The sequence below is a fragment of the Daucus carota genome, chromosome 7, assembly GCF_001625215.2.
Source record: "Daucus carota subsp. sativus chromosome 7, DH1 v3.0, whole genome shotgun sequence".
Classification (NCBI taxonomy): domain Eukaryota; kingdom Viridiplantae; phylum Streptophyta; class Magnoliopsida; order Apiales; family Apiaceae; genus Daucus; species Daucus carota.
The window spans coordinates 37663233-37687367 of record NC_030387.2 but is presented as its reverse complement, the minus strand read 5'-3'; the positions used below and the strand labels follow the sequence as shown (position 1 = coordinate 37687367).

At 34.8% G+C, this 24135-nt stretch overlaps 3 protein-coding genes and 1 long non-coding RNA gene across 16 annotated transcripts; 1 reads left to right on the top strand and 3 right to left on the bottom strand.

Moving 5' to 3' along the window:
* Window positions 1–1821: 1821 nt before the first annotated feature.
* Window positions 1822–4431, bottom strand: LOC108196674 (uncharacterized). The gene is made up of 8 exons (XM_017364071.2): window positions 4136–4431; window positions 3523–3783; window positions 3352–3423; window positions 3220–3258; window positions 3007–3114; window positions 2788–2885; window positions 2451–2568; window positions 1822–2269 (listed from the first exon to the last, which is right to left on the bottom strand). Exons 1-8 carry the CDS (start codon window positions 4277–4279, stop codon window positions 2021–2023), a joined length of 1089 nt encoding a protein of 362 aa, XP_017219560.1. The 5' UTR covers window positions 4280–4431; the 3' UTR covers window positions 1822–2020.
* A 1051-nt stretch (window positions 4432–5482) lies between these two features.
* On the bottom strand, window positions 5483–9081 carry LOC108196675 (gamma carbonic anhydrase 1, mitochondrial). The gene is made up of 5 exons (XM_017364072.2): window positions 8778–9081; window positions 6911–7054; window positions 6542–6667; window positions 6288–6439; window positions 5483–6077 (listed from the first exon to the last, which is right to left on the bottom strand). Exons 1-5 carry the CDS (start codon window positions 8890–8892, stop codon window positions 5790–5792), a joined length of 825 nt encoding a protein of 274 aa, XP_017219561.1. The 5' UTR covers window positions 8893–9081; the 3' UTR covers window positions 5483–5789.
* A 1764-nt stretch (window positions 9082–10845) lies between these two features.
* On the top strand, window positions 10846–18419 carry LOC108193215 (uncharacterized). Of its 13 annotated transcripts, none has more exons than XR_010285691.1 (7): window positions 10846–11158; window positions 12497–13363; window positions 14247–14332; window positions 16263–16403; window positions 16930–17079; window positions 17219–17320; window positions 18160–18419. XR_010285691.1 is itself a non-coding variant. In XM_064081611.1 (6 exons), exons 1-5 carry the CDS (start codon window positions 10907–10909, stop codon window positions 17072–17074), a joined length of 1491 nt encoding a protein of 496 aa, XP_063937681.1. In that variant the 5' UTR covers window positions 10846–10906; the 3' UTR covers window positions 17219–17520. The 13 variants fall into 13 exon arrangements, 6 of the variants coding, with proteins under 6 accessions (XP_063937681.1, XP_063937680.1, XP_063937682.1 ...); XR_010285693.1 differs by having other exon boundaries at window positions 17206–17320; XR_010285696.1 differs by lacking the exon at window positions 18160–18419 and adding an exon at window positions 17904–18113 and having other exon boundaries at window positions 16930–17074.
* Window positions 18420–18913: 494 nt separating this feature from the next.
* LOC108195591 (uncharacterized) lies at window positions 18914–19768 on the bottom strand. Its single transcript, XR_010285697.1, has 3 exons — window positions 19499–19768; window positions 19259–19374; window positions 18914–19101 (listed from the first exon to the last, which is right to left on the bottom strand). It is a non-coding gene; the product is annotated as an uncharacterized LOC108195591 (long non-coding RNA).
* Between the last annotated feature and the right edge of the window lie 4367 nt (window positions 19769–24135).

The window sequence follows — 24135 nt, the reverse complement described above, 5'->3', positions numbered from 1 at the left end:
CCACGTTGGATAAATGGTTGATGTTTTTGTAATTTTGCAGCAAAAAGTACAGGGGGAGGTGCAATTATCGCTTTAGCACTGGAGTAGTGGAGTGCATCTACACATAGTTATACACACAGCAGAAAATGAGAGGCCTTGTGGGTCAATCGTGCTGGCTACTTTATGTATGTGTAAGTCACATCTCCCAGAAGACTCTTACCTCAATCATACATTCATACTCATGCTTTATTCATATCATTTTCATTATTAAAATCTTTCATTTTAAAGAAATAAATGTACTGAAAATGAGAGAGACAGGTCATAGAGAGACAGAGATATCAGAGAGACACCCTGACGGCCTGACGCATCCCTTAGCGTATGATTAATCTGCAAAGAGGAACTCTGCCGAGGATATGCTTGGGAGTGCTGTTAGAAATTGTTGTGCTGTTTGAAAAAGTGATGCTTGGAAGTGCTGTTAGAAATTGTTGTGCTGTTTGAAAAAAAGTGCTGATATGTTTGATTTTTTTTTTTTGTAACTTATTTTAAATTATAATATAAAAAATTTAAGTCTTTGGTGAGGATCGATAGTGAAATTTGTACTCCCTCCGTCCCCTCAATTGTTTACATTGGAGGAGGACACGGAAACCAAGATAATGTATAAAAAATGAGTAAAGTTAGATGAAAAGTGGGTAAAGTGGTGGGACCTACCAATATTTAATAATAAATTTGAGATAGTGGATGAAAGTAGTGGGTGTAATATTGGTTTTTATTGTTAAATATGAGATAGTATGGGAAGATAGTGGATGTAATGATGAGAAAAACTTACTATTTATAGTAACGTAAAGAAATGAGGGGGACATCCCAAAATAGTAACCGTTAAAAAAATGAGAGGGACAGGGGAGTAACAGTTTTCTGCAAAAGTTGAAAACAGTTTTTTCCAAAAATATAGGAGAATTTGCTTTATCTAAAAACAGTTTTTCAGCTAAAAGTTACTGTTCAAAAAAGCTATTTTAGATGGGTCATGTTCCTTGACAACCGCGTGTTAGATAAGGGTTATCTAACACACTGTATGGGGGCCGTTAGATCTATATTTCAAAGGCCCAGATCCAATCTGAGATTTTAATGTATCCGTTATAAAAAACCGCGGATAGGGAAAACTCCCTTCCGCGGAAAATAACCGCGGATACATTAAAAACCTAAAATTGGATCTGAGCCCTTGAAATATAAATCCAACGGCCCCCGTACAGTGTGTTAGATAACCCTTATCTTACACGCGGTTGCTGTGGAATAGGACCCATTTTAGATTTATCAAACAGTTTTCAAAACTGCTATTAACAGCAACACAATACCTAAACCTAAAGATTAAGGCGCGGTTTTATTAACTCTAAATAAATGTTTATCATTTATATGTGAAAAATATTTTTTAAAAAATAATCTTTAATTTATGTGTTCAAATAATTTACTTTTATATTTATAATTTACATGTATAAAAATTATTCATCATAATAATAAATTATTATAAGTTAACTTTTAAAATGGTGTTCTACATATTTGTAAAATCATATTTCAAAAATAAATATGTCACCAAAAATAATCAGAAATTTCAATTTGTCAGTCTTATAAGTCGGAAATTGAATTATAAATTATGCAATATAGATACAAATAAACCGTTTCTATCTTGTAAACAAAGAAGTCAAAAATAAAAAATTTCTTCTATCATTTAACTAACATACGTTAAATTTATCTTTTGAGTGTTTGCTCTTCCACGAACATAACAAAATACAAATAGATAGCCAAGTAAAAATTAACTAGTACTAGCGGATGTATAATCCTTAGAAGAAATAACAAAATACCAGTAGATAGCCAAGTTAAAGTAAATTAGGACTAGCAAGTTTGTTCGTCACTTTTTTCCAGAAGATGGACTACATGGCTGTCCTTGTAAAAAAGAAAAGGAGCAAAGAGGTTGCTGGAGATAGAACAAGCAAGCATCACAGAGAATGCAATAATACTGTAATGCTTATTCTGTCTCGGAGGAGATTAATCAGAGGCCGAGTTCGGGAACAGAGAGACCATTGATTTGCATCTGTTTATACATCCAATGCCTGTTCTCCTGTGACACTTCGCCTCCTAGTGAACGGATCACTGATCCGCCACTGCAAGCGCCTACTTTGCAGCAGTCCTCGAGGGATAATCCTTTCAACAATCCATACAAGAATCCGCTTGCAAAGAGGTCTCCTGCTCCCGTGGCATCGGATACTTGTGTCTCTCCTAATGCAGGAACTCTAACTACCTGAGACAATATTGCATGTGTTTCAATATTTTGGAAGAACAGGACTTATGCCAACTTGGTTCACTACGAGAGTTATGTACTCCAGCCAGGGACGGATCTAGTAAGATGCACGTGTCCCCTCTAAAAAAAATTGTCATTTTTTCACTATTCCAAATTTTACAAAATTATAGAAGTGTCTAACCTGGTTTCCATGCTTTGCTATGCAACCTTTAGAACCTAGCGTTACTACTGCCCATTTGCATCGTGTTCCCAGATAATCTAGAGCAGCTTCAGGATCAGTATGCCCCTCACCCTCACCCCTGCAAGGTCATCACGATACTCACTACTAGTATACTGATACTAAAACTATTCAATTCATAGTATTATAGTTCAAAAATATGTAAATGCAGGAAATTAATATTTTTATAGCTTAAAGACAGAACCATCTTTCGTGCATTACTTAGTTTCGCCAGACCTAGAACTCGTGCTACTAGTGATTATAGAAGGTATAGATTATAAATTATCACCAAGTGGCTCACCTTACCACCTCTTTTGCTTCATCCTCATTAGCAAAACAGAGGTCAACATTACCGGACTCCAGTAACTCCAAAAGGGGTTGCCTGAAGTTCCGCACCATCTACCAATGAAAGTTTGTTTAACAGATACATATGCATAACTAAGTAATCATGATTCTGATTATGAATTTATAATCTTTGGGGTCGAAAACAAGGCAATAAGCTGTCAGTATGATTTTATACCTCGAAACTGGCCAAATCCAGGGAGACCAAAACCTGTTCTTGCTTGGCAATCCTAACAGCAGCATGGATCACTTCCAAATTGAAAATCCCATATCTCAAAACCAGCCACTGAAATTGACACATCAGTGCATCTAAACATCACACTCACATTTCACACGTAATATTAACCAGGATTAATAATTTTTTCATCGTTTTAGAACTTGGGATAATAACCTTGGAACCTCTGAAGTGATCTCCTCTCAAGTCATCTGCCTGAAAAGCGAGCCAAAGAGTAGGAAGACTTTAACTACACATATAAACTGAATTCTTTAGGTTGAATCGATGCCTAAAAAGAGCAATGAGCACCTGTAGTCTAACTGCACTTGACAGACAAGGTCGCATTGTACGGTTACCAGTTCCATCCACTAAACACACACACTGTAGAATAATGCAACGGAACCTAATTAGAGTCAAGTTTCCAGAATAACGAGAGGTGCAAACAAAGATCAGAAAAAAATAAAATAATTGGCTTATTACTTGTGCAGTTGCGCCCTTTTTGGCTATCAAGTTGGAGAGATTCACATTGTTGTATTTCATGTTCTGCAAGAACAGTTCCCCTTGTTCATCGTTCCCACATGCACCAATGATACCACATGTAATGCCAAATCCAGAAGCTAGACCGCGAATTGTATTGGCAACGCTACCTCCTGCAATCGTCTTCAGAGGGGATTGGCCATTTGAGGATTGAAGGTGTATCTTCACCTGACTAAGTATGTACTCCAGCTCTTCGATAGCAACCTGTGAGCAATACTGAAAATCAATATGCAGCATAGGATGCAAAATCAGATGCGGTATTGAATTAGTGACAGAGATTGAACTGATGTCCTTTTTCGCAACCAAAGAAGATTGTCACATGAAATTCATTTCTGCAATGTAAAATGCAAGAATGGTTTTGACAGGAGGACCATTACTCTGATACTCATACACACGTGCCTTCAATGAAACCTGATCATCGTCATCTTCTTACCAAGAGACAGGAGATATTCACTAGGCTACGGTGATACAAGTCATAAATAAAAGAAACATACAAATTGAGATTTTGCATAAGAAAAGAACTGATTATGCGAAGGAGAAAGAAAATCATGTATACCGGGAGTGAACCACCAGTCTCTCCGGGAATGTGAAGAACAGACCAGTCTACCCTCGCCATATGATCAACCAGTGCAGAAGGCTGAAGGCCAACAATCACCGGAGCTTCCACCGCAACAAATGCTGCCGTTGTTTCTGCACCCATTGAGACTATTACGTTCACTTGTAAGCTGTATCACCTCAGTTTATTGCAGTGCTCGAGACTTGGCTCCTTCCCACAAAGGCATGCTTATTTGCTTATTTATTATGACAGTGGCAAGAAGCACACCACTGCAAGAGCCGCGCCCAAGCCCCCACCAAAGATTCTATCTTATTTCATTTCGTTATAATATACTATTATTAAAGGCTTAATAATGGTGTGCCACTTTGTAATCAGTCAGTGTCCACTCGACCTGCTCTGATAAATCAGTGTCCAAGATCATCGGTAGTAACTATTTAATGAAGAAATCTAAAAAAATAAAATAAAAAAAATCGTCATCTCAATATATTTCGACATAAGGTTGTAATACAATGATCGAAAGATTCGAATCTCGTTCATCTCAACGCAGGAGATCTGCACAAGATTGTCCATGTTTGCAGTTTAAAGGTTCACCAATACTTGCATTACGCATTTAGGCTTTATAATTGTCTCGCAACAACGAAATTTTTCCATTGTTGCGAGATGTACTGTTCCGTTAAATCTTTTAGGTCCCGACTACAACACGCGAAAATGTAAATACTTGTGTTACCGTGTGTCTGAACTCTGCACCGGCTAGATCAAGTAGGTACTAAGCAACAGCGGAGAATCAGCTGAAAACTGAGCAAAAACAGGGACCAGATTGGCGATGATTGAGCTAGATATTGTAAATCTAAGATTCATAGAAAAGCTGTGAATAGACGACAAAGCTAGCAGTTCTAGTGGATAGTAAAACAAACGTGAAGCACTGACCGTAGACTCAGGCCAGGTAGAATTTGGAGCACCATGCTCTAGATTGTAGATAGGAGTATAATATATGCAATAATTAAGGTCTGGAAAATGATTTCACTGTGTTTTGCGCATCAATTGAATTATGAGTGAGAGAGCAATACGAACAAACAAACAAAAAGTTCCAACTTGTATGATACCACGCCTTTCGACCAGCCGAAAGCAAGCACCTCATGTTCCCACTCATTTTTATTTATAAGAATTACAGTAATATATATGATATAGAAATCAGTGGAAAGAATGATGCTTCTCCAAGGGTTCGTTGCAATAAAGTTACAAAAACCATACCTGTTCGCATATTATACCATAATCCAGATATTTTTCGTCTACTTCCTACTACAGAAGAGCATAACAAGGAAAGCTAGATAAATTGAAGGCAAAAGCTAGCTGAAAACTCCCACAAGCTTATTTCTCGTCAAACACGTACACCAAGCAGTTTAACTTGAAGTTAATCAACACAAAAATTCAAATACACGTTTCTTTCTCAAGATGAATGATATCCTTTCATAGATGAAAGAGGGTGAGCAAAGTCGCAAGGAAGAAATGCCTAGAAGATCTGGTCTTCAACACTCGTCTAGCTTCAGAAATTATTGTAAAAGAAAGGTAATGAAGTGCCATATTACCCCACTTAAAAGTGAAAATACATTGCTATTGAACCTTATGAAGTACCTAACTGGGAAAATCTCACACATCAAGATGCCTTTGGTGCTACGGCTGCCTTTTCGGGTAGGACATTATCAGGCAGGATAAGTTCCTGGGGAGTCTCACGAACTACACCCAGCATAGAATCATATTCCTCGTCCTTGTGTGCAAACTTCTTTCTTAGAACCTTTTCAAACTCAATTTCATCAAAACTCTTTGCATTTTCGCTTGCATGAACCTGAGCCAAGTTGGAATAATTTGTAGCGGACTCAGAGATGAAGGCTATTTCTTCCTGAGTGAGCTTCCTCAAGAACTTTGCAGGATTGCCTCCCCATACCTGTAATAAAAGAATTGGACCATAACATAAATCACTTTTCACCCAATGCTTTATAATTTGAGCAACCAGATAAATAAGAGTGATGTACTGATATACTAATAGCACTACTTAGATGGGCACCAAAAGATTTCCAACTAATGACAGTAAGCAAAACTAATGGCTTGTTAACAGGAGGACAGAGAATGATTAGATGTATATAGCCTCGCAAACCTCTCCGCATGGAATCCTCGTATTTTGCCTCACAAGGGCTCCCGCAGCAACCATGGCATTTTTCTCAACATGAACACCATCAAGCAAAGTTGCACCCATGCCAACAAATGCCTCGTCTTCAACAGTACATCCATGTAAAACAGCACTATGACCTGTACAACTTAAAAGAAACATAAGTTACCAAACCAAATCTTTCAAAAAAAAAACCAGTGCACCAGGTTGATATGATTTCGATTTAAATAAATGCCCCTCACCTACAGTAACATTGTCTCCAATTATAGTTGGTAGAACTTTCCCAGCAAGATTAGTTTTGGCTACATGAACAAGAGAATTGTCTTGTATGTTTGTTCCAGAACCAATACTTATGCTGTTGACATCACCTGTGCAAAAGCTGTTACGTTTAGACCAAGTAAAGGCGATATATGATACAAACAGGCTGATGTAGTACAAGGTAAGGATTGGTCAGGTCAGGGCATTATAAACATGACAGAACAATCTAAATATAAGAAAACCTAAAATTTTAATTTATTGTAAGCAACATATATATGTTCCAATGAGCAAACAAGCAAGCAATAGATAAACATAAAATAAAGACATGCTTTGTTAATTGCACCATTGCTTACCTCTTAAAACACATCCATACCAAATAGAAGAAGCGTGTCCCACATTAACATTCCCAATGACAGAAGCACTAGGAGCTACAAAAGCATCCTTATCAACCTTGGGAGCTTTGTCATATACGTTCATAAGCGTCCGGTGACGAGAAACTAAATATTGTGAAAAACACAACATTAGAGATAATATTTGAAAACAGACTTGCGATTGCACAAGACATAAAAAACAACAAAGGGAAAATAAACAATGATTTCAACACACCAAGTTTGTCACACAGAACTGAAAACAAGAATGTGACAAACTTTTTTTTCCATAAAATCCACGTCTAGAAATTAATATTTTTTCACTGCGGAAAAGGAGACATTTATAACTTCAAAAATTCCCAGTAACCAAAACACACAAACATATCTTATGATTCAACCTGCAGGCAATAATTTTCAACTATAAAAAATGTGTATTCTTTCCCCAAATAAATTATGTGTATTCTTTGAAGAAATGGACTATAAAAAATGTGTATTCTTTTCCCCAAAAAAAAAAAAAAAAAGCAATTATATGTTATTATATTTATTTTTAATTTTGTAAAGAAAGCAAGCTTTTCAGAAAAAATAAATTCATGCTAATTCCCATTCTAGAGTAAACCAAACAGCTTATATTGATAAACTCATTCCCATTCCAGTACGATCCAAACAGCATTGGTAAACTCATTCCAATTTCCATTCCCGTTAACCCCCATTCACAGTTTCCATTTCAATAAGCAATTCAAATGCCCCCTCAACAAAAAAACAACCAGTATTAAAATTTAATAATTTGAGGAAATTAAGGGAGCGTTTGGATCGTGAGTGGGAGCGAGAATGAGGGGTATGGGAATGGATATCCAAAGGGAGTGTAAGGAATGATTTACCCTTAAAGTGGGATTGGGGTTCCCATTCCATGTCACAATATTACTAATCCAAACACCAACACATGGGTTTGAGGTTCCGATTCCCGTTAACCAGGCTCATTAACCATAAACCAAACGCCTCCTAAATTATCACAACTGCTGTATGTGGTATCTGCACCCAACATTAACCACAACACACACACACACATGAAATAACACCCTCTTTAGCATTCATCAGTTTAACAACTGGGAAGAAACTGAAGAGAGTTTGGCCGACTAAGGCCGGAAATGTGACTCTTCAACAGAAGAATGAGTTTGTTAAATTTGCTATTATTGTCAAGGAGTGCCACAAGGAGGTTTCGATTCAGAAGGTATGACTAATGTCACTGGGTGTTTAGTTCCTCTATTCCAAAATTTAAATTGACACAAAGACACTGCCTAATTCATTGTTAATATATTATGCAATTAACTTGGATGCAATCCAATACCCGCAGTAGCCTACTAATCTTCAAATCTTTCAATCAGCATCCATTTATTAAATAGGTACCTAAACCTCTAGCATTGTAAGATCATCATAAAATACTAAACCCCACCTCTTAATCAGAATTCACAGTTCTAGAACCTAATTGACAATCTTCAATTCTCATGTAGACTCTATTACCCCGACTCGGACACTTATTCTGGACACCTTCAGCCAAGCCAGAGCACATAAACTCCCAAATATACAATGTTAAATGCAACTCTGAAAGAAACATACTGTCTAACATAGCCTCAACAAATAATTAGGGGAAATTTTCACAATTTCTATCACTACACTGTATTGACCACAACACACATGAAATTACACCCTTCTTTCTAATTATCGGTTTAACATTTTAGTAATTAACCATTATAGGAACCTAATTCAATTCAAATATGAGAGAGAGATCAAGAGAGAAAAGGGGGGAGAGAGAGGGGGGGGGGAGGGAGAGAGAGAGAGAGGGAGAGGTGCATACGCTGTTCTTGAAAGTAATATTTGCCCTGAAGACGGCAACCAAGACGATCAATAGCTTGGCCAGTTTCACGGATCCAGAATCCAACGGTGTAGATTGCTTTCCCCAATGTCCCCATCTCCTCTGTTCAGATGAAATGGAGGCTCTACTCTTGTTTTGTATGTATAGTTGTATATATTTTAGAAGTGGGGAGACCAGATTGAGGCGAGACGGACAGAGCGAGTTTGGGAGCGAGTTGACGACTGAGTTGCATACAGCTCAGTCACTAGAAACTTTAGATATTAGTAACCCTAGTCCTTCCGCTTATGGTAGAAAACAAAATTTACTCAATCATCGCGGTAAAGACAATGAGTATTATGTTTCGATTTTTACTATTTCTAATATAAAAAGGATTACATAGTGCATATTAAATTATAATTATATAATTTATTTAAATTTATTTTAAATGAAAATTAAAATGATATATGAAAGAAATTTCTAATAATTTATAAAAGGATATTTTAAAAATTCTTGATATATGTGCCAAAGCATATTTATATCATTTTAAAAGTAAACTTGAACACTAAAATTTCTTATAATCATATGGAAATTTCACTTTTTTGATAAAAATTTGTTAAATTTGATTTCAAATTATAATTAGTTGCATTTATAATTGCAATTCATATTTTCACAAGAAATTTAAAAAAATAAGAAATCATAAAATAACTCTCAATAGGTTATTTTTTGACAAAAATCAGTAATTTTGTTTATATGTTATTTAACAAAAAAGAGTAAAGATCAGGCTATAAAAAAAACGCTAGCCCCTCTCTTAACTCTACTTCTCTCTTGCTTCTCTCTTGTCGTAGTCGCCTGAGGGCTTTCATCGGTTTTCACTGGTCGAAAGCCTCGAATCAATTAATTATTTTGTTTTTCTTCTTAATTTTTGAATAATACATATTCTCGGGATACTTTGATCTAAAACCATCGGAGATTTCGCTGTCTCTCTTCCAAGCGAGTGAGTTTCAATCCGATTTTTCTTGTTTTTGTGGTTCTGCTCCGAATCTATTTTGAGGTGAAGTCTTAGATCCAAAACCGATCCAAAACCATCGGAGATTTCGTTGTCTTTATTCTCTGTTTCAAACGGGTGGATTTTCTGTTCGATTTCTCTTATTTCCGTGGTTCTGCTTCAGATCTAAGGTTGTTTTCCCTCCTTGGTGAGAGCTTTGTTTTTCGCTTCTTAACTGTACTCAAATGATAGTTCTATCAGGACATAATGAATAATGAAAAGGTACCAGTAATTCAACGAGGATGCATGAAACGAGTACTTGTATTTGTATATACATTTTCTTCAAAATATAACTGTCTTTTTACGAGAATATGCGATTGCAATTTACTGTTTGTTTGACTCTTGATTGCAGATGCAATATGGTTTATTATTATTAGATTAACATCTTTATTTAAAAAAAAACAAAAAAGAGTAAAGGGTCCAATAATACTGTATTTCAATTCTAGTATTACAACATCAGTTTCACTTGAATTTCCATTAAATAGCTCTGTTCCTCTTGAGGGATAACCAGAGACGGAGGGGAGGGGACCCGGGCACCTCCTAGATTTTTTATTTTTTTTGCTTATATAGTATTAGAAAAATATTTCATTTACAAAATTATGCACCAAATCAGTGATATGTGTTAAGTTTTGACTGTAATGAATGTTTATATGTATAAATAACACCAATTAAAATAATTCCATTAATTATCATATCATTTTGTATCCAATTTTGCAAATGTAGCATTACATATAATACTATATTATTTATATTTATTTAACTTATAAAATAAAATTATATCATTTGTTATAAATTTTAATAATATAGATTATGATGTTAGACAATATCATTTTGCTTTTTCTGTCGCGTCTACAAGTCTTCATGTTCACAACTCGTTTTTTAAAATCTCCATCCTCGGCGGCTTGGTAGTTAAATAATTAAATTTTCTTAATGAAATGATTAAGTTTTTTATAAAAATCTAAAATAAATGGATTTTTTTCACTAATGCTGCTATAAAATCTGATATATAATATTTTTTTAATTTAAATGACATTTACATTCCGGCCCCCCCTAAAAAATCTTCCTGGCTCCGTCACTGGGGATAACTATGGTGGTTCTCAGCGGATACTTGTGTCGCCATAATTATTTGATTCCATCACGATCACTTCTGAAGCGGTGGTTGAGCTGTCCAGCAGAGGAGTTTGTAAACGCTTACAGTCTCTTAGGTGTCTCAGAGTCGAGCTCCTTTTCAGAAATCAAATCGTCTTTTCGAAAACTCGCTAAACAAACTCACCCCGACTTGGCCCCCAATGATCCCTCTGTTTCCCAGCGATTTGTTCAAATTCTCGCCGCTTATCAGGTACTACTCTTTCATCTTCGCTCTTTTGTCGGCAAACTAATTCTTTGTCCACGTCACACATAAGATATATAATTTCATTATTTTTTCTTAATTTTATTAAAATTTAATGTTTATATTTGTATTCACAAAAAATTATAGAATTTAAGCCTTTGTCTGTGATTTACAGGATAAATAAGGAAAAATGTTTCATGCATAAAATTGAGTATTAAAATTTGTATGGGTTAAGTTTTGATTGGAATGAATCCCTATATTCACATAAGTAATGTGAAGTAAAATATCCCCTCAATTGCCATGTCATTTTGTACAAAATTTTGTGCATGTAGCGCTACTCACAAATAACGGATGGCGGCTCGGGGTTCTAAATAATTGAAGAGAAATGTGTGAAAAGATATCCCAAAATTTTTCAAAAAGTGACGTGTCATATTGTTATTGTTTATTCCCTTCCCAAAAATTTCGAGGGAACAAACACTGATGCAATAGAACTGGGTATATTTGAGGGTTTAAGGTCTATTTGGGAGTGCTGTTCAACACTGATGTGTTAGAAAAAGTACTGTTGCAGAAATGAGATAATTTTGATAGTTTTTGATATTTGCATAATTTTAGTTATAAAATGTTTTTGATGAGGGTTAGGTAGTGATATATCTGTCAGCTTGCAAAAGCTGGAATACAACTTGCTTTCCCTAAAAGCACATTTTTAGCCAAAAGTAGTTCATAAAAGCTGTTTTTTAGATTTATCAAATAGTTTTTTCATGCTTTTCAGCAAAAAACCGCTATGCTGTTTACAACAACGATACCAAATGGGGCCTTAAACTTGGATTTTTATGACAAGCATACCAGGATTTCGCTCTTCAGTCCTTGTAATTGTAATTGCTACTGATAAATATCTTAGCTCAGTGATGCAACAAAAGAAAACATCAACATTTTGGACTCTAAACAACTTCTTTATTTGCTTAACTGTGATTGATTACTATTAGAATATAATTATTGTGGTGAAAAAGCTTTTCCTTAACACTTTGAGGTTCTAGAAAACCGGTCCCTCAACATGTTATCAACTTACATGATACCATGCAAGGTTATGCCCCAAAAGATGGGGCGCCCGTGATCTACTCTTCGACCCAAAAATGGGTTTTCAAGTGAGGAGTGCTGGAATATAATAATCCTAATAAACAGCCTTTCCACCTTGAGGTTTTAGAAGAACTGGCCACTTAACGATTACCATTCGTTTTTAGATAGTGAAAGCAGGAAAAAGTAGTGCATGTGCTGATTTTTTTAAACCATGCTTGTTCATGTATACTTGATAATATATTTCTTTGACTAATATCATCTGAAACAAAGCAGATATTATCGGACAGTGAGAAGAGAGCCCATTATGACAGGTATCTGTTATCTCAAAGATCACTTGTTCAGAGACAGTCGAGACAAGGCTCGGTACTGTACAAATATGAATCCCATTCGACAATGAAGCAGATGGAAGTTGTTGAGTGGCTAAGATGGTATAGATATGCTATTAGTGACATTTTATCGGAGAAAAGGGTGGTAGTTGGATCAGGTTATCTTGACGTATTGGAAAGAGATTTCTATTCTGCCTTACATGTGGCATATTATGGTCCTGAAATCGAGTCCATGGACCTCCTTCCTGACAGTTTTGAAGCTGAGGAACGATCTGCCAGTGAGACTCCGGAGGTGCTCCATATAGTGTCAGGGAGAGATCTTTTTGGAATGGTACGTATTGCCAAAAGGATTCCTGAAATATCACACACCTGCAATGTTAAGCTTTCCACCTTTTCTTCTACTGATCTAAGGGTATGCGAATCCACAGAGAATGCAAGAACCCAAAAGAAATATGGTTTATCCGATTCAAGTTTCTGTCAGATGCACACCACAAGCTCTGATCAGCCTACATCCGATGCATATAAAGATCTAGAATTGCATATATCGGGACGAGTTATTGCTGTAGGTACAAGAGTACCGCCAATGCAAAATGAAGACTCTGAAGATCACATACATATATATCTTAATCCTGACCCAGCATCAATACCTTTGTCTCTTGAGTTTCCTAGAGATTCAGAAGGTGTTTCAAGTGGGTCAAGGACTCCGTTGGGAACTATAGTTGGACTTGGAACAAGCTCTGATGAAGGGTCCTGCTATGTCCGCAATAACTTGGGGACAAAGACCCATATAATCATGAAGCATAGAACATTGCTGGTGAGTTTAGTTCTTTTCATTTGTTTGTGTAAGATTTTATACTCATTTGATGCATAGATGTGATCGATATTTTGTTTTTTTAATTTATCAATGCTTTGGTGTGTGCATAGTGGAATAATAAAAGGAAGGCTTGCTCATCTGTAACATATGTCATGCTCATAATATGAAAACGCTTTTTAGCATTGCGTAGATATCCCGTATTGCATGGTGATGACCTCCTTCAGATTTCTAAAACCCTATATTGTGTATAGTGATGGACCTTGTTCATTTGATCATGCTTGCTATACTGTAGGTATCACCGGTTCACAAATTGTTTGTAGTTCCTTTCCTGATAGCTGTGGAGATAGATGCTTGCAATTGCACAGTTCACACTGACCTAACACTCAATGTGCTACATTCACCTGAAACTCGACATTACTGATTGGAATATGTTCTCCAAAAATCGGTCATGCATTTTGCTGTATCATTGTCTGCAAACTAAAACTTGCATATTTGCAGTAATATAATTTCTTTGTCCAGAAGAATAGGGAAAAAAAACGGTGATCTTGCTTTTAAACTTCATTCATGATAGATTTTGATGTAATATATTCAATAAGGCTCTTGTTTTAAGGAGTACAAATAGAAATCAAATGATCTTATTCTGCATACCCATATGTGATTTTACTGTTTACTACAATCCAACTCTAATTTTCTCTTACAAGTCTTTGACTCTGTCTGCTTTTTAGTACATCAATGTCGATATAGGTGAGTGAAGTTTTTTGTTGTTAAAATGATAGTTTATCTATTAGCTTGTTTTAATTTGCTTAATTCTAGATCCAGTCATCCAGATGGATACATAAATGGCATAATAGAACTTATACATGTAGATTGAATTTTCTCACAGGTAAAGCACTTGCACTGGTATCACATAGGAGATGAAGCTTCTGTTTGTGAGTGCAGATGCAGGAGAGCTCAGCTACCACCCAGCAGGTAAGATGCGCACAACTATACTGGCTGGAGATGGCCATTCTGATTGTAAATTCAAATGTTATCTGTGTCTATGTTTTTTCCCCCTGAAGGCAAGAAAATATTGAAAGCAGAATACATCTTTAACTATTGTCATGTAAGATAGATATTTATGAGCTGTGAGCCTAAAATATTTTAAGAGGTCTTAAACGGAAACATGCAATCTATAGTACAGCTTCTCTGTTGTCCCTTATTGTGCACGCACATAAATTTATCCCGACACATAAGAAAGACGTGTAACTACTACCAGCTCTACGGTTCCGTGGTGTCAGATGGAATTTTCAGGGTTAGCGCTGGCATGCAATTTATAGCTTATGCTTCAAAACATCTTCCTGCCATTCTTCAGAAACTGATACTACCTACTTTAGGTTGCAGATGATATCTCAAATGGAAACATGAATTGATGCGGAGCACGTTCTGTAATTATTGTATCTCATAATAACCAAACAACAACAATATCAACATAGATATATATACTTGGAGAAGTTGTGAAAACGGGAAAAAGATAAGGTCCTTAGCCGCCAAATAGGGCGGTTCAATCAGCATTCTTATCTTATTAGTTCTATTCTTATTAAAGAGTAAAGAAATGGGATTGGTATATATAATAGAAGAACTGTTCTTATGAAGAAAGGGGACTTGGATGCATCATAGGCTGTTGTTTCTTCTAATTGTGAAGCTATGTGCACTGTTTTTGAATGAGACACTATTTTGTAGGAAATAAATATTAGATTCGGGATTGGAATAGTCATGTTATTAGATCCATGGTTATGGACTGTCAGAATCAAAATGTTCAATGGGGCAGCAGCCAACTAGGACTGTATGGGATATGGTGAGTGATATGTTCGAAAGATGCAAAAGCTATATGTAAGGTAGCTTCAAAAGGCTAAGGATCTTCAGTAGTTTTCTTTCTTTTCTTTTTTTTTTTTTGGACTGGGGGGGGGGGGGGGGGGGTTACATGTTTTTCTATAGTTTAAATGAAAGAGGTAACCAAGTTGGGGAATATATTGCAAGGCAGCGACTTGGTAGAGTAGGTTGCCAAAACGAACTACATCTTTAAATATGGCATGAATTACATGGTATGAAGTTATGCAATATTTGTAGAGTCGGTGAGTTTCCAAACCTGCAACTTTTTGAAATAGTATAACTTAGGTGTTATCAAATAGGTAAACTTCAGTACGGCATCTCAGGCGTGCCTTGTTATACCCCAGTTGATATTAGTGGGTCAAGTACTTTATTCAAGACTCCTGTTTTCATATCATTTTGAAGTCCTTACTCATTTCTAGCATCGATCCTTGAAAATATATACAGGTATAAATATGTTCCAGTGAGGGACAGATTCAGTAATAGCTTAGGATTTGATTTGTTTAGACAACTTCATAGGGGGATTTTATGTTGTTATTGCTCGAAATTGGATGAAATTATAGATGTAGGCATGAGAGTTGTCTTGCCACTCCAAACCTTTTTTCCCTGCTTTCTTGGTATATTCATTCATCAGTTAATAATGTGTCTATCTACTTCCTTTTTCTCCTTCCCTTCCAGAATCATGCATCTCTAACTCTATAGCAATTTCAACATCTAAATTGAAATCCATAAATAGACATGTATCTCCAATTGACCGAACGAGTGAGATTATTCAACATCTAAACTTGAAATTCATAAATAGGCATGTATCTCCAATTGACCGAACGAGTGAGATTATTCAACATCTAAACCTGAAATCCATAAATAGACATGCATCTCCAATTGACCGTTCAAATGGAGCTGAGGTATATCCAACTAAATTGGTAGACCCATCTTTGCATTACATTCATGTTCACAATTAATTTGTTGCAGTTACTACTGTTGAGTGATTGTCATCATTGTTAATATTAATTTACTTTCACTTTATATTTAGATTTTGGTTGTTTGAGCCTCGATGTGGGATGCATGACATTGGTGGTTGGTACGTGGAGACGTTTGGTAGAGATAAAAAAGGGCGGAATGTACTGTCTCAAAGATATTGGGATGGACTGGATACAAGTGAACATTTTGACAAGTAAGTCCTGATTCTAGAATTTTCAGCTCTTTAATAACCTTTATCTGTTTTTTCTGAAGCTTGTCTGCTCAAGTACTTGGACAATGCAAAGATAATAGCTCCTTTATCTCAATTTCAGTACTTAATCTTAATCTGTTTTTTTAAACTTAATATCACATTGATAGTAAATATCGCAGTGATCTTGTACAATATAGCAGAAAACCTTCATAGGGTCACAAAACCTTCCATCTCATATAAATAATTATAACAGCAGTCGCCTCGTGGTGATTCTCTGTATTTAATAGGGGAAACCGAAGAAGTAGCTCTTCTGCCTTAGCTTAGGATCGTAGGTAATTAGGTGGCATTGCCCAACTTCGAAATAGTATACTATTTTGTTTTTGTATTACAAGTTATAAATGGCTTTGATGGAAACTGCAGGGCTCTCTGTAAATTATAGCAATTGCTTTTTGTTATAAAATGCATCAATTTGAGGCTGTCAGCGCTGTATCAAAAATAAATAGTTAACTGTTTTCTTTACCAATTGCAGAAGACTTCATCCAGCTATGTACCTGCTTGCTCTTGCCTATAGAACTCTGGACATTGAAAATAAAAAGAAACAAAAGCAAACAACACAATACATCTCTGCAGATAACATGTCTAGAATTTGTAGTTGGTGGAAGAAACTTGTGTAGGTCAGGTAAATCATTAACTTACGGTTTAGCCATCATTGTTTAAGAAAAAGTATTTTAGTTTTTTTTTTCCGGGGTAAGGCAACTACTCCAGAGATGGAGTCTATGGCCTATGCTATACCATTTATTTCCAGGGAATTGATGCAGATAGCTAACCTTCTATATAAAACAAGGAGTTGAGGGAGGCAACAGCAATCTGGAGGCCTTGAAGTAGAATGTGCGGGCGTTGTCACCTTGTGCTGTGTTGAGGTACATTTGTTGTACTGTCATGATATATCCGAGGTTGTATGTTGTATGTTTTTTCTGACCACACATTATGAAGGGATTGCTACCCTCGTTATCACATGTAGATTGTTAAAGATTATACTTTAGAAACAATAATGCATCGGGCATAAATCATAATATACCATAAATCTATATTGATTGGAAAACTCAAGTTTACTTTTTAAGGTGTTTAAATCTTCTATTATGCATGTTCTATTCTTATGGATAAAGAAGATGTTATTTTTATGAAGGCTAATCTTACTTCCCTGTTAAATAAAAATGAAATTTATGTTTGTTAATATGTATTGTAGCTCAGGCATATTGCTGTAATTAAATCCCTTAAATTTTAGAGGCCATAGTAGCTGTATTCAGTCCTAGTTCCGAATCTGTAATTTGTATATACTAATACGGCTGTCTGATAGAGTAACAAAACTAAAAGGAAAATGTTTCACTTGAGAAGAGATTATACAAATAAGCTCATGCATCAAATTCTCCTGCATACTTTGGAAAATCCTCCCACTTGCAATACATCCGGCCAACCAATGCATGGTGATATCCGTCTTTACAGTGTACTGGCCTTTCATCAGCAGCTTCCGGCTTCCGCTCTATCGGTTTCAATTATCAGTTCTGCTGGAAATCTTGCTAGCTCCATTTGTTTATTAATATAGCATCCATTTACTCACATGAGGTAGAAATAGTAAAATTGTTGCACCATTTGGATGCTTATCCGTTCCATTTGATGGTAAATTATATAATAAATTTTGTGGTGATTATTGAAGCTGAGGTATTGGCTGTTTTTCCTTTTCTGGATTATATTTTTGAAGGTAAATATAATCCAGAAACCTGCTGAGAAGAAACCTGAAGGTAAATATGAATAAGAAACCTGCTGACGCAACCTACAAGAATATGTTGAGAAGATTTACTAACATATAAGTTCCTATTTGATTCTTCTATATAGATATGCCATTGGTGTGTCTGGGTACCTTCGTTTTTAATTACTGGTATTAAAAACTCATATGTTGTGATAACTTATATATTGCGATGATCATAATTTTGTTAATATGATATTGCTCTTATGATTGTATGTCAAAAGTCAATTATTTAAAAATAGGAGTATTTATACGAATTTGACGGCTAAATTATTGAGCAACCTTATCACTTATCAGAGTCGAATCATTACTTTATATATCAGTGTTGATATGCAATTTATAGGTGTCTGAGTGTTAGTTCTATATTTGTTTGAAGAGATTACTACTATCTTTTATTTTGTTTTTGTCATTGTTTTTTTGATTATGGTCCGATGAATTTTTTATATAAATATGTGCTTCTTTATCGACTAACAACTTCTGAGGTATATTTAAATTTTCGTAATAATTTTAAGTAATTTTTGTTAACTTCCTATTCTGTTCATTTTTCTCGGTCTATAACTATGGTGTCTAAATATCCTGTGCTTCATGTTTAACCAATTTTCTTGAGGAATTCAACCCTGTACAACGTTATTTTAATTGCCCTGATTCTAACAAAAACGTTAAATTCTTTCATGGCACTGCAATATTTTATCCTAACAGAAACGTTAACTTCCAGAACTAAAAAATTCGAACACAATTACGTATAATTATGACATCAAACAAATTAAAATACACCCACAGCAAGAGTTGCTGAGATAAAAATTGATAAACTACTGATTCTTCTTAAATTCTTTCGGTCTTGACACCGTCTCGCCACCAACAGTAATATCTTTCAACTTCAAGTATCTTTCCCAATATCTAAAATAAGAGACCAAGAAAACGATTAGAAATTAGATTTTAAACAACAACCATATAAAAACACACGCACAAAAACACATATGAATGTGACACTAAAACAAGCAAACATATATTTACAGATAAAAGTGGATAAAATTAGATAGAAGAAGAAAATTACTTGTCTAAGTCTTCATCAGCAATATTATTTCTGCGTTGGAGTATAGTTTTTGTGACCACTAACGTGGGGAGAATCCACGAGGCTACAGTAAAGGATCGGGGATTCGTGTTAAAAACCTAAAATTAAACAAAAAAAACAATTACTTAATTGAAAAACTTTGAAGAGGAAAAAACTAACAATCAAACACACTATAAAATATATTACACGTACAAAACGAAACAAGTAAAAATGATTGTGTACCTGAATAACATGGCTCACCGCACATCTCCAGAAACCCATCTTCCTTTTTGTTGCTTCTTTTCTTATTATTATTACGCTGTTTAACTCGAAAGCTAAAAACCTAGTGTTGTTGTTTGGATCGTACTTGAGTTTATATAGAAAACGTATGGGCATTAATGTTATCCAATGACAAAGAGGCCCATGTCCCGGAATTCTATGTTGTACTTGCGAAACATATTCTTTGTCGGAGTTGGGATCTTTTTTAAGTTGCAATATAAATCATTAAAACACTCCGATTAACTTTCGGACTTGAATAACGCTTAAAAACCTAAACCTAAAATTCTCTCCAGAGCCGCCTCCCTTGCTTCTTTCTCCACTATAATTTCCGGGGCTACCATCGGTTTTCTCCGGTGGAAAGCCCCAATCTCTTGTCTTCTTTTCATTTTTCAATAAAAATCTTTAGATCAAAACCATCGGAGTATCCGGATTTTTGTCTTCTCCGATCAAATGGATGGCTATACGGTTTAGAGGGGTCCGGTTTCTCTTGTTTTTGTGGTTTGTTTTCTGGATCTAAAGTTTGCTTTTATTTTGTAATTTTAATTTAATTTGCAATTTCAGTTTCGTTGTAGTCTCTCCTTAGTGAGAGTTTTGGTATTTCTCTCCTGTGTGAGAGTTTTGGTATTTCTCTCCTTTGTTTGTGAGAGTATGGTGTTTGATTTGGTGATAAGAGTTTTTATGGGATCGCAATTATGGTCGATAGCTCAAACCGGATTAGTTCCAACTGGATATGGTGAAGCGGGTACATGTAAATATATCATCTTCAACAAATGGCGTGATTGTATCTCCGACATGAATGGGTTAATCAGCTATTGTTTCTGTTTTATGGTTTGTTCGACGCGACATTTTTGTAGATGCCGTATGGCTTTTCATTATTGAATTGATACTTACTCAAAAAAAACTTTCGGACTTGAATACTTTTATAATCAAAATAACATGTTAGATAATTTGTTACAGTATGTGTGAAATTGTAAAAAAAAAAAGGGCAAAATATTGAGTAATTTAAAACAGGTTTAAAATTATAGGATATATGTTGAACACAAGTTGCAAGAATAGTATGTCTTAATATTTGTTATTTAACTAATTTTTTGATATTATATATATAGAGTTTTACTCCAATAGAAACCTCCTTATCCTAGAAACTAAAAACCAAACTGAAATATCACTAAATCCTAAAACAAATACCACTAAATTTTTAAACAACCCCATCTCCACCTCCATCTTCACCAAACCCACCTCCATCTTCACCAACCCCATCTCCACTACCACCACCTCCGTCGTCGCCTCCTTCATAACCACTACCACCTCTATGCCGCCCACCCCCTCCATAACCACCACCTCCATCTCCATCTCCACCTCCATTATTTCTTTAACAACACAACCTCCACACCTCCATCTTCACCAGGCCCATCTTAATCGCCGCTTCAACCTCCTTCAGATCCGTTCATACTTCTTTCTCCACCTCGACTCAACTTCAAAGACGGAGCCGCCACTATTCCGGCAACGCTCCAACCCCCTGCTTCAAGCCGCCCAAACCTCCGCTACAATCATCTTTCCTCCATCTCCACCTTCACCTCCACCATCTCCACCACTATCACCACCATCTGAATCGAAAACATGAACAGATCTGGAGATTCTAAGCTGGTTAATATCTGGAGATTGAGTTTTCACTAATTTCTGCAGCACATATCACTAAATCCTAAAGAGATAATCACTAAATTGTACTGAGAATATCACTAACTTGTATTGGTTTCTAGTTTTTATTTTAAAATTGGTTTCTATTTGATCATGAGCCTATATATATATATATATTTCTAGCGGCTATGTTTTATTTCCTAAAAGATCTAATCGTCACCGGCAGTACTAGCATAAAACTTCTGCATGCATGGATAGTTTAATATTATATAATTTTTTTAATTTAACTCGAAGTGAAAATTTTAAGATATGAAATTTATTTGGTTAAATTTTAAGATTTTAAATTTTAATAGGTTTCATAAAATAATATATTTACATTTTAATGATATGATTTGCTAATAATTTTAAAAAATATACACACACATGTATAAGTTACTGATATTTTGAAATACGTGATATTTTAATTTTAAGGAACAATATTAATGATGGAAAATATTTTTTAATTAATATTAATAGGTGTGCGTATAAAGATAATTACATTTTAACTAAAATGAAAAGTTTAGCGGAGATCGAGGGTGAAAGCACATTTTATCACTTTTCACTACAAGGAGTCAAGGATGTCCAAAATACCTAAACACGTGAAAAATGCTTAAAATAATTTTTATACGCATATTGCGGATGCGTACATCAATATTTGCATGACAAAATGCGTGTATCTGCATGACTTTTTTTTTTTTTTTTTTACAAATGCATGACTTTTTAGCTTCACATAAATTAAACAAACTATATGCATCCTACTTATGCGACTGCGACGCATCAGCCGAATGCGAAGTCCAACTTGATCAAATAGGTCAATAGCTGTGTAAAGAGGCTCTTTTGAGTCTACTAATAAATTGAGTCTACTAATAAATTGGGTTTACTCCTGTCTGACTCTCGTACAGCTAAGTAATTCGATCCTACTTATGCGATTGCGACGCATACGCATCAGCCGAATATGAAGTCCATGATCAAATATGTCAATAGCTGTGTAAAGAGGCTCTTTTGAGTCTACTAATAAATTGGGTTTACTCCTGTGTCTGACTCTCGTACAGCTAAGTAATTCGGTGCCAAAAATTTCTGTAATATCTGGGCTTTGTATTGCTTTAGCTCGAACTCATTTAAATATTTCTAAAGACTTTCATTCGACCTTTGGTATATTTTTACAAGAATGTTATCGTTTTTCTTTCTTTTCTATTAGTCTAGAATCTAGATTTGAAAATATTTTTCAAAGTAGACCATGATTTTTTTATCATGGCGCGATATTATTATACCACATGAGAGATAAGCCTTTCAAAGATATTGAAAAATTGAACTACAACTATGACTCTATTCAATAATGTAGTCGAGCGATTACTCGATACATCCGAAAAAAATTGGTTAATAGATTGACTTCCGGTGATAGTGATCTTTCCGAAGAACTAATTACACTTATAGGTAAGAAATTCATATTATACAGGTTGTGGTTGAATTATTATAACTTCAAAAAAGAGATATAATGTTCTAAAAAATAATTATAAATAAAAGATCACAAACTTTGAATTCAGACATATTGTAATTAACTAAAAATGCAGATTACAAATATGTATATATTAATAAAGAAATGCCTGAAGTTTATAAAAAATCAGCTACAACCAATATATCTTTGACTATGACTATAATGAAGTCGATGTCACTTGATGCTAAAGCAGTTCCGCTCTTAAAGCTGCCAAATACTATTACCTCAGAATTTGGTCATTCACTCGTCAAACTGATTCTACTTTTTTCACAATTGCTTTTCGTATTTTTGTTTCTTCTTCTTTCAAAATTATTTTTGAGTAAAATTCATTTAGTTACTTCTCTGAGTTTGAGTTTGTGTACCAGCACACTTGATTTAACAGGTAAAAAGAAAGTAGAAATTAAACCACAATTTATATCCCCAAACATAGATTCATAAGTACAAGCAATTTCTTATGAATATATTATTGAATTACCAAGAAATCTACATCTTAAACTAATTCAACTAAAAATAACAATCAAAAGCTAGACTTATTGCTATGATATGCATAGGTTTCTAATAAAATATCTCTATAAATCAATCTTTGCCTGGTGCTTATTCTTGCTGATTCTAAGATTATTTAAAATGATTTGGGATCATCCTTAAAATCCGTATGAAATTCATATTTCAAAATCAAATTATTTAGTTTTCAATCCACACCCCAAAACTCAGAATTTTACCAATGTCAAATTTTGAACCCTACACATCCAGCACAAAGACTCTTATATTTAATTTTAAAAAGAAATCCATGTTAATTTATTTTACAATTAAAAATTATTACGTGATATTACCGTTGCATTCACATATCATTATAAATCATCAGGATTGTGTGAGGAAGTTTCTTTTGTTGTTGAAGTCGAAATAAAGTAAGGTACGGGGTTAGGATCATGCAATGGGTACATAACTTGAATTATTAAAGCGTGAAGTCACCGGCAGCCACACAGAATGGGGTCACCGGGTGTATATATGGTGCGAGTGCAAGTTAAATTGACAGAATCACTTTGACAAAATCATATTTTCTGTTTTTTTGTCTGTTTTGTATTTATTTTGTTTACAAAATTATAACTACTTTTGTTTCATTGTATATTTAATTAACTTATTTTAAAAAAAATTGAATTTCTGTGGACAATAAAAATGAAATGATAGAATTATAAAGATAAATCTAGAAAAAAATTAGTTATGTTCACTCAGATGAAATGGAAGATGAGAAAATTTGACAAAAAAAATGTCGCTCTTTAGATAAATAAGCCTTTGTCTTAGATAAATGGAAGAGGAGAGAATAGATAGAAACTTTTACTGAGAAGGTTGGATTACATATTTAAAATTTTCATTCTCTTCTTCATTATTTCTCAAACACTTTAAACTAAAATTCTAATCTATGTGTTTTGGATAA